Raw genomic sequence first — 11,116 nt, forward strand, 5'->3', positions numbered from 1 at the left:
CGATGCTTGCACGTCATGCCGCTCCTCGGACAGCCTTATGTAGTCCATGCTCACGGAAGGTGCCAAGCCCAACCACCCATGAATCCACTTGCTTGATTCCCACTAATCAGTCTCGATTGGATGTTCCCAGCGGATTGTGGTCACCAAGCACTCCCCGAATTCGGGTGGCTTTGGGTTTCTGATCCGACCATTCCTGTCATGCTCATCACGTCATGGATGTGTGCGTCGAAGCTGCCTGTGTGCTGCAGCGTGGACTGGCGCAACCGTCTGGCGGTTTTCTTACCCTTCCCACGGTTCGTGTTTTTCACCCAAAGGAAGCCGCCCTTCGGTTACAACTTTTGGAGCCTCGCTCCGTCCCACTCCTCCTTTCCACCAGATTCTCGAGCATCCGGTAGCAAGTTGCGAGTTATCTTGCGGGAGGAAACATGGAGCCGCGGGCTCCCGTGGATCACCAGGCATTGGCTGTCTCGCGTCGCTAGCGGGGCGGATTCTGTTCTTGTGGAGGCGTGACACATGGCAGTCCTTGAAAGTACATTGGGATTGGCGGTGGAACGCTGTCGGGGAGGATGCATCTGAAGTTTGTGGACTGTGGCACCCACCCGGCAAATTGTATTGTTGAGACGAAGTATCTCTTCAACGTCAACTTTTTTATATATTAGATGTAAGAAAGCTCATTGAGAAGTTTTTTTGATGCTAGGAAGTGAAGCAAGCCTTCAAATACCTTCTACAACCATCTAAGATTTCTAAGAGCTTGCCAGGGTATTATGGAGCTTCTTGGGATCTATTAGAATATAATAGAGGTTTTTTAAAATCATCAAGTGTTACGGACATATATACTTACTCCAATATTTATCTATAATAATTATGCTATGGCCATTAGCTTCATTATTCTTTAAACAATTCTTCTTTTTAAATACTACTAGTTATTTTCATTATTCTATTGCTATTGCCTCAACTTGTATTCTTTTGCACCATATTGTTTTGTTTGTTTTACATTCCTTATTAGAAAATTATATACACTTGCATTTTGGTGTGCCAAATCTATCGTCACAAAACACATGGCAATATCTCAAAAAAAACAAATTATCAAGTCCATGGTGTACCATACATGGTACTATTTCTAAAAATCTCAGTGTTGCATCCATAAAAATTGTTCAATACATTTTGTTGTTGAACGATATTGTTGCATCTTACCAATTTCTTTATTTTGCAAATAAAAAGTTGAAAGCATGGACCACTTTTGACAAATGCTAAAATTTACAAACTAAGATTTGTTGCGTGCAATAAACGGATTTTAGCATAGATTAAATAACCAAGTAGTGAAAGTCTAATAACAAAACTTTTTTGGATAAAGCCACTTGCTTGATTCCCACTTGCTTGATTTCCACCCATGAATCCACTTGCTTGATTTCCACTAATCAGTCTCGATTGGATGTTCCCAGCGGATTGTGGTCACCAAGCACTCCCCGAATTCGGGTGGCTTTGGGTTTCTGATCCGACCATTCCTGTCATGCTCATCACGTCATGGATGTGTGCGTCGAAGCTGCCTGTGTGCTGCAGCGTGGACTGGCGCAACCGTCTGGCGGTTTTCTTACCCTTCCCACGGTTCGTGTTTTTCACCCAAAGGAAGCCGCCCTTCGGTTACAATTTTTGGAGCCTCGCTCCGTCCCACTCCTCCTTTCCACCAGATTTTCGAGCATCCGGTAGCAAGTTGCGAGTTATCTTGCGGGACCATTTTTGACACATGCTAAAATCTACAAACTAAGATTTGTTGCCTTCAATAAAAGGATTTTAGCATAGATTAAATAACTAAGTAGTGAAAGTTTAATTACAATATTTTTTTGGACAAACCCACAATTCACCATGACCTCAAAATTGTGTGTATATATAGAAAAATGGTTACATTAATCAAGATAATTGATTTGTCTCTAAAGCACCAAGTCCATGTTAGAAAAAACAAACATCATCTCTACACCTTTGGACAAAAGCTATAAGTATTATAGTATATACTTTGAATCAAATGATTAACTCTCAAACTAGTGATTCAACACCCTATGACAAATGGTTTGGCTATCAATCCAAAATAGCACATTACAAAAAGAAACAAATAGGGTCTCTTATGAATGTACTCGTCAATAAACAAAAACACACTAAAATAAAATTTAAGAGCTACATAAGCATTTTCTATTGAACCTGACATTTTCACAAAGTACACAGCCTTCAGCTGCCCCTGAGAGATGCCTTTCGGCCTATGTGTTGTGTTATTCAAACACACGTAAATGAAAATAAAATCGAACTCAAAATCTGATTTCCCGTACCAATTCCGGAACGCCTGCTTTCCTGCATTCAATGAATCTCTCCGCTGCGAACTCTCACACCAAGACGCGACGGACCATGCGTCAGTGGCGCAGCTTGCCGGGTGGGTGCCACAGTCCACAAACTTCAGATGCATCCTCCCCGACAGCGTTCCACCGCCAATCCCAATGTACTTTCAAGGACTGCCATGTGTCACGCCTCCACAAGAACAGAATCCGCCCCGCTAGCGACGCGAGACAGCCAATGCCTGGTGATCCACGGGAGCCCGCGGCTCCATGTTTCCTCCCGCAAGATAACTCGCAACTTGCTACCGGATGCTCGAGAATCTGGTGGAAAGGAGGAGTGGGACGGAGCGAGGCTCCAAAAGTTGTAACCGAAGGGCGGCTTCCTTTGGGTGAAAAACACGAACCGTGGGAAGGGTAAGAAAACCGCCAGACGGTTGCGCCAGTCCACGCTGCAGCACACAGGCAGCTTCGACGCACACATCCATGACGTGATGAGCATGACAGGAATGGTCGGATCAGAAACCCAAAGCCACCCGAATTCGGGGAGTGCTTGGTGACCACAATCCGCTGGGAACATCCAATCGAGACTGATTAGTGGGAATCAAGCAAGTGGATTCATGGGTGGTTGGGCTTGGCACCTTCCGTGAGCATGGACTACATAAGGCTGTCCGAGGAGCGGCATGACGTGCAAGCATCGGTCCCGCGGTCGACTATTGGGGTGGCTCCAGTGCGGAAGTGATCGGCCGTAGACTCACTGTTCCCAGCGAGCGGTCGGTTGAGTTGCTGGCGATGGCGAGCCAACTTGTGCAGGCAGTGGCCGCTGTTGTGGTTCTGCAATGCATCTCCGCAAGCTGGGTTGGCGCGTGGGCAGGATCGGCTCAGGCTGAGGGAGGTGACGAGGGTAAGTCGGGGCAGAAACTCCAACTTCGGCGTGGAGTAGTAGAACAGGATTGTGATGTCCCCCTAGCATTCCATCGCAGCATACATGCGGCCGAAAAATTCTTGACTCACATTTGTGGCCTGCATGACCAACTGATGCATGACTCCAACCAATGCTGGTGCATGACTCCGTGTGCATGTGCTGTGTGGATATTCAGTGCACTGGGACTACAGCGGTGGGTCGCATGGGCCAGGTGGCTGGGGTGACCTGAAGGCCGAGTGGGGTGTGTGCAAGTCGGGCAGCCGGCAGTCCCCGATCGCCATCACGGCGCTCGACCTGGTCACAGACCGCAGTCTGGGGAAGCTGGATGCCAAGTACCGGAAGAGAGTTCATGCCACTCTTTACAACAGCGGGCATGGGGCTGAGGTAAGTGCCGTGGTCTCTGAAGTTCTCCCTTGGCGGTGTGGCGGTTATCGTGGTCAATTGGAACCAGTGAAGTTCGACGTTTGGACAGGGGGGCAGGCGTGCCGATTGCAGGCGGCTGGCCTGTTACTCCGAAGTTGGGGCTGACTGTGGATTTGTCAGGTGAGCATGCCAGCCGGCTCGGGACGCTTGAGGATCGGTGGCGAGACGTACCGACCCGTCCAGTTCCACATCCACATGCCCAGCGAGCACACAATCATGAACCAGAGGTACGTCACGGCATGCTACCACGAAGTTGCAGGTTTTGTTTGGGAATTGAATTCGGCTGTGGAGCCCGCACCTCCGTTTGTGACTACGAGGTCAGTGTGTGTTCATTGCTGACGCGCGAACCACTGTTCGGTTGGCACTGCTCCAGTTTCCCGCTGGAGCTCCACTTGGTGCACAAGTCCGATGATGGGAAGCTTGCGGTGATCGGGTTCCTGTTTGAGGAAGGAGGCGAGAGCGAATTCCTGGCCCAGGTACGCACCCCGCTCCCACCTGTGTACCCTCTTTCCAGTGGGCGCGGACGAGGCTGAAGGTCAACTGTCGTGCGCCCATGACGTGGGTGGCGTAGCTTTGGCGAATCTGCGTTGCGTTATGGTCGGTGCAGAGTAGTGCTCTCGTGTGTCACTGAAGATCTTGCTAGGAAGGTCGCGCGCGCTATCGAACGCGATTCTCCTTGGCGAAGCCTGACCCCATGCGGAAACTGGTGTGACGTGTGCAGTTCGCACATGAGGTGCCATCGTCAAATAGCCCAGGCGTGAAGGTCGACTTGGGGCACATCAAGATGATGAAGCCGGAGAGGAACTACGGCACTTACATGGGATCCCTCACCACCCCACCATGCGCGGAGGGTGTCACCTGGATTCTGTCGTTGTTCAACGTAAGTGGGTTCTGCTCCAGTGTTCGTGGCATGACAGAGAGACTTGTAGATGTCGGCATGTGGGAGATTGTGGTTTTCCGTCGTCGCAGTGGTTCTTTCGGGTGCCCTTCCAAATGCAAGGCGAGCAGCCGCTCACAAGCGTTGCTCATGAATGTACCGGGAACTGATACGTGGGACGATGTTGCGCTTGTTGGGTGGCAGTTTCAAACGGCGTCCGCGGAACAGCTGGCTAAGCTCCGGGCTTCTGTGCCGGTGAGTGATCTCTGCCAGGTGCAGGTGGTAGGGAAGGTGGCCGCGGGTGCTGCTAGATTGTTCTGTTGTATCTTCTTTTACCTGCTTCTTTGGAAACGTTGGAACGGTGGCTTTTCTGGCATCTGACGCCGGGCTGCATGCACTGGACGTGTGACGTGTGCAGAAGGGACACAACAACCGTCCAACCTTCGGCAGCGCCGGAAGGGGTTTCCGCATGCGCACCAACGCTTGAGGTATCAGGGTGGCGCCAGGATGGAGATGTAAGCGACACGAAGTGTGGCAGCTTGTAAAATGCGACGCCTCGACGCTGATGGCGTCGGTGTTTGTAGACTAGTGCATTCAACTCCCTCTCTTTCCCACGAATTGAGCCGGGCGTGGAGTGGAATGATGTAGAGTAGAAGTCAGTGTAGAGGCTGACAAGAGAGTGCGCAGACTGGATGTGGTTTGCGCCTCGTCAGAATGGTAGATTTGACGCTAATGCCGAGCTCCGTGGAAGCAAAGCAGCTTCACGGTTGTACCACTATGCACCTCTCAATGGAAGTTTGGTTGAATCCGGGTTTTCGCTGGAGTTCCCAGCAGACGCAGATGGGTCGTGTGATGGGTGTTGCCGCCGACTGGGCGATGTAGGCGTGTGTGTGTGTGTGTGTGTGTGTCTGGGAGGGAAAGGTCGGAAGATGGCAACACTCATCGCTGTGCTGGTGCAGGGCAGTTTGGGAGAAGGAAAGTTGGACATGCACATGCGCATGCACGTAGCGCGCGCTTGATCTCAGGTACCTGGAGCAGGACAGAGTTTCGGGACGTCTCCAGCGACGGGATCGCGGTGCACCATTCGTGAACAGCCTGCTGCCAATCACAGTGCAATTCACTGAGGACGAGGTAGGTATGGAACGAATCGCGCAGTCCGACGCAGTCCGGTGATTCCGATCTTTTATCATTGCAGTTAGCACCACGCATAGTTACAGATACTCATGTGTTTATGTGTGTTATGATGTCGACAATAGTACATACGCATCTGCATTGTTCAATGTAGTCTAGAAGTCATCGGTTCATGTAACCGAAGGTGGGATGGATCGGGCCGAGGTAAAGTATTCCCGACTGTCGATCGGGCCAAGCTTTTGGCCATGGCTTGGTACGTTTTGAAGCTTAAAACACATTAAAAATAGCACCGCAGAATGTGACTACTATCACAACTGTGCAATTGCACTCGAATCGCTTTACGGTACCGTCTTCAAGATGCTGCATAACAAGCAAGCTGTTAATCTCTACGCTAATGGGATCACTCACTCACTCACTGGAAAAGATAAGCCGCTCTGTTTTGTACGTCAATCTAGACATTGCTGGTTGTGTTTTCCATTCACATGTAGTAAGTCGAAAGAATGGATCCATCCAATACTTGCCAACTGTGCTCGACGTCTGCCAATCGCGTAGGAGCACTAACTTCGGAAGCATGTGCCTTTTTTCGTGACTCTTCATTGGACATGAACATTACATGTGCGTGATGGTGTGTTTGTCTGCGGTCCGCGTTGAGAGAAATGGAAGTTTTCCTGGTTATCTTGTAGACCAGTCATGTCGCGTTATTTTTGGGATAAGCAAAAGTGGTTACCTTGAGGAGATTATGTACAAAGTCAACCCCCAACCTGTGTCGTGTTCTTCAGCCCATCAGCTGAGGGCACCCTTTCCGTCTCTGCACTTTTGATGTTATTTTTGTGAAAAATTGCGGGACTCAACTTGCATGCAGTGCATGAACCCCCTGGTTGCCTACGAGCTTATCTGCGAGAAGTCCAGTGTCCGGAAGCCAAAGTGTTCTCTGAATGTGACCGCAAGTCCCAGTTTCCCCACACGCGAATAAGTCGGACCCGCCAAATGCCATACCTTTACAGAAGAACTGCAATCCCTGGCAGCCAAATTTAGCCCGTGAATCGATCCCCCGTTCTAGACTTCAGTCTAGCTGTGTGTGACATTGTGATTGGATTATTGTGAACTTTTAATATATTAGGGTGGATGGCTGTTGATTTGCCAATGGCTCGGATTGATTTAACATCAGATGAGGATGGGAAGCTGCCAGTTTTTATCGTTAGCGGTTGTTACATTGTTGATATATCGATTTGGTTTCGTCAGGTTTAATTTGTCACATTTATAATAGCAATATTCGTTGAAACCTTTAGTAAAAAGTTGATGGAAATCTGTATTTCGTTTTTTTAGCTTATTTATTCTGAGGCGCAGATGAGTAGAAAGCACTTCAACCGGAGCGGATGAATTTTGGAGCTGTGAAGACGAATGTCGCCTGGGAGAGGGAAGGAGTTTTATAAATTTTCCCATCTCAGAATAGTTTTTCTCTACACGTGTGTGAATGTGCGATGGCTTTGTGTGTGCTTCTGATTTGATGGAGGAATGTTCTTACAATTTAACATGATTATTTTTTGAATTTTGAAATTTGTTATGATATGTTTTGGATTCAAAAGTTGATGAGGTTTATTTACATGTTGTTTAGAGTTATTGGAATTTTGAAAGAAGAAATTTGAAATTGAGATGTAGAATTTAGTGTGAAGAGTTGTATTGAGTTATTAAAGTTGTAATGCAAGATTTGTTTAGGATTTGCTTAAGATTTAGTAAAATTTGCAACAAAATTTTACTTGAAGCTATTAAGATATGACTGTTTAGAATTTATGAGATTGTGTGAAATGAACCATATGATACAATTGATTATTAAATAAAAATCTATTATTTTTTCAAATATAGATTTTTTTAAAAAAATCTAAATTTTACTTATTTGTGGCAAATAGAGATTTTTCTATTAAAAAAACAAGTATGACTACCATCTATTAAATCATTATAAATTCTTAATATAAATTCTTAATGTAGCTGCTAAATAGAGCCACCATCAATTTTTGCATTAAATTTGGGATTAATGGATAAAAAAAAAGATTTAAATAAAATTTATCCAAAAATATTTGATTAATGATAGATTAATTTTAAAATAATGTGCATTTTATATTATTGTGTGTAAATGTAGTATTAAAGAACATTATAGAAGCTTAAAATATTTGTACAACAAAATGTAATATAAGTTGTATTGCTAAGATATGTATTAATATAGAGCTTATTAAATCATTATATATGGTAGTAATAATAAGATTAAATTATAAAAAGATAAATTTTTATATTATAAATATTTTTAAAAATATTTTAAATTGATTAAGGCATATTTGATTTTTATATAAATAATTTATTGAGATTGATATTGGTCTTTTAGGCATAACTTTGTTAGATTCTACAATTTTAAAAAGAATTAAAAAAATAAAATTTATATATTTATGTACATATGTATGTATGTTTATATATATTTATATACTTCAAGAATAAAAATACTTTTATATTAACCTTTATGTTGTTATAGAAGTATTTTATATTTTTTTTACATAAAAAATATTTATTAAATAATATCTATTGGAGCCTTCAAATGACATATTGAAGTATTTGGCCAAATTCTTATTAATGCAATTATTGAATAAATCCAATTTATTTTGTATTAAGCTGTAGATTGATCCAAATGACAATTAAGTTCTTTCTTGAAGATCAATTTAGTAATCATAAGGATGATGCTTTTGTAGAATGTCAATATTTTTCTTCTAAAAAACATCTTGATAATCCTTATATAAGCTTAAAATATTGCTTGAAGTCTATTTGCTATTAGAAATAGGTATAGAATAAATAATAAAAAAATAACTTCTTACTTTGTAGCATGTATAAAAGCCTTTGCATCTACAAACAAAGATTTGATTATACTAGACTTATGACTTTTTACTTGATTAGCAAAACTCTTGATTATGCTATTAGAAAAATCAGGATTACAAGAAATCCAACCTACTAGGAGATTATATGTTTTTAGCAACAATAAGCCTAAAATGACTAAATTAAAAAAAATTCTATTAATATTCAATATCACTCATCTATTATAATAGTTTTTGGCTATTTCTACAAAGATAGTTTTATGATTAAAATCTCCAAAAGATAAAAGAAAATCATCTACAACTTCTACATATATGAGTTTAGTTTTCTTAACTAAAAATATACCATGTCTTTTAATAAAGTCTTAACTCAAAAAACAAATTGAAGCTCTTGAATCTAATAAGGCAAAGGCTTTGTAATTTTTAGGTCCTAAACTTATGTTTATTGTAAAACAAGGTGAAGGTTTTGAAGAGAAAATATGACTTTTATTAAGTATTGCATAAGATCTTAAGTGTGTGGTTTTATTATAACTAGACATATTTATTTTCTAATACATTATTTTAATTGACAATCATACTCTTTATTTTGTGGTTATGTTGTTTTTTTGGATAATGTTGAGTAATGTACTTAGGTTCTCTAAAATGTAAGTACAATCTTCTTTAACAATGTTTCTTATTTTTTTTGCTTAGTAAGAGGATTAAAACATATTGCATCAATTTAAATAGGTTTTGATTTCTATGAATAAATTTCTAAAAACTTAAGAGTTGTTGTCATGACTTGATTTATTCTTCTTTAACCAAATCTTTGTTCTTTACACCTTTTACAAAGTTGTTTACTACATGTAATGGCTAAAATAACAAATTACATCAATAAGTTTGCTTTTGGCATTATCAATAATAAATCATTAATGTTGTCTTTTAGTCTAATTTAAAATTGGTTGATAAAGGATTTGTAGTTTCAACTTATGTTACAAGTAAGGTATTAGAATTTGAGAGCAAAGATGGTAGCTAATTGTGATTTTTGTCCTAAGGATAAAAATATTATTTTTATCATTCTAGGACTTAATATGGATGTTGCTATCAATTGGATTATATAAGAGTATTTGTTTGTCTGGAAAGCAAAGATTAGAAGATGGCAATATACATCATTGTGCTGATGTAAGATAATTTGAATAGAAAAAAATTGAGCATGTATACATGCATTTGATTTCAGCAACACATAGTAGGAAAAATTTTGGAAATGATTCTAACAACAAGATTGAGATGCATTGTTCTTAAATAGCTTAATATCAATCATAGTACAATTTATTGAAGATGGAGTAGGTATAGAATGTATTAGGTGTATTTAATATTTTCTATTTTTTTTGTTTTATTTGTTTCTTTGTATCATTATAATTAGCACCTATTGAAGTTGATCTTAGTGACTCACCAAAATTGTTGGATTTATATACTAATAAATAATAATCAATCTATGCAACCTTAAATTAAACTACGTTTATTATGCATTTGTATAGATTTATTTTATAAGATTTTTTTTAAAATAACAAGTGATTACTAATTTGATTGTTAGTTTCTAAGTTGACAAGTATTGTTTTCACTAAAATGATTTAGCTTTGCTTTGTACACTACTTATTATATTGCTGATTATGATATATATTTGTTTATAGGAAGTTGGACAAAAATGTTCATTTTATAGTCCTACTTATTTAGGTTAAATTTCTACAATTGAATCTAATAATACTTCTCTCATTCTATTAAAGTCGAAAGTTGTGATACCAAGTAAAAAACACAATTGAACAAATTGATCTTACAAAAGAGGCTTTGTGAAAATATCAATAATTGGATTTTGAATAAAAATATATTAAGAATCAATTTGTTGTTTTTTTTCAAGTTCACAGATAAAACAAAATATGATATCAATATGTCTTCTAAAAGTTGTAATCTTGATTGAAGCTCTTGGAGTTAAAATCTATATCAAAGTCAAGGTCAATTAATTAAATTCTAAATCTATCTTCAATATCTTTAATCTTTAATGTCTCTATATTCCTTGATGTCTTTGCCAAGGTTAAAGTATTCCATTGTTGTTATTCACTTTAAAATAGATCATAAATTTGATTTGATGAATCTTATCTTAAATTCATCAATCTCGTCTTTGAAGTTCTTTCTTCATTGTATTGAAAATTCCAAAGATCTTCATGAATCTTATGTTGTAATATTTAGAACTTGTTAATGGATCAAAAGTGTATAATGAAATGATATAGTAGAATGTCAAGTATATTTTTTCTATTATTATTTTATTATGATAATTATAATATATTTTTATAGCTATTTATAGCTATATATAGTAATTTTTTAAATATCATTTAAAAATATTAAAAATACTTTCTTTCTAGCTACCATAACTACTTAAAATAGTTTTAATTTGTGAATCCCATCAATGCATTTTAATTGATAAATTGATTATGAATATTTTTGAAATTATTTATTTAAATAAATATTAAGATTAAAGAGTCTTTTTTACTATTCAAGTATTTATTAGAATTTAGAAGTATTTATAAGTTATAAAAGTCTTATCAAAAGAAAAGTTATA

The 11,116-nt window shown here is 39.7% G+C and overlaps 1 protein-coding gene across 1 annotated transcript; it reads left to right on the forward strand.

Annotated features, from left to right (window-relative positions):
* Positions 1-3,018: 3,018 nt before the first annotated feature.
* LOC149986215 (uncharacterized) lies at positions 3,019-5,378 on the forward strand. Its single transcript, XM_090248151.1, has 7 exons — positions 3,019-3,222; positions 3,419-3,627; positions 3,787-3,893; positions 4,040-4,142; positions 4,388-4,546; positions 4,748-4,798; positions 4,962-5,378. Exons 1-7 carry the CDS (start codon positions 3,111-3,113, stop codon positions 5,028-5,030), a joined length of 810 nt encoding a protein of 269 aa, XP_090104277.1. The 5' UTR covers positions 3,019-3,110; the 3' UTR covers positions 5,031-5,378.
* The last annotated feature ends 5,738 nt before the right edge of the window (positions 5,379-11,116 follow it).

The sequence above is a fragment of the Physcomitrium patens genome, chromosome 26, assembly GCF_059467195.1.
Source record: "Physcomitrium patens ecotype Gransden chromosome 26, ASM5946719v1, whole genome shotgun sequence".
Lineage (NCBI taxonomy): Eukaryota > Viridiplantae > Streptophyta > Bryopsida > Funariales > Funariaceae > Physcomitrium > Physcomitrium patens.

Coding starts and splice junctions, on each gene's coding strand:
- LOC149986215 (XM_090248151.1), top strand. CDS start 3,111: ATGGCGAGCCAACTTGTGCAGGCAGTGGCCGCTGTTGTGGTTCTGCAA. Junction 3,223..3,418: donor GGCTGAGGGAGGTGACGAGG/GTAAGTCGGGGC, acceptor GTGGATATTCAG/TGCACTGGGACTACAGCGGT. Junction 4,143..4,387: donor AGAGCGAATTCCTGGCCCAG/GTACGCACCCCG, acceptor TGACGTGTGCAG/TTCGCACATGAGGTGCCATC.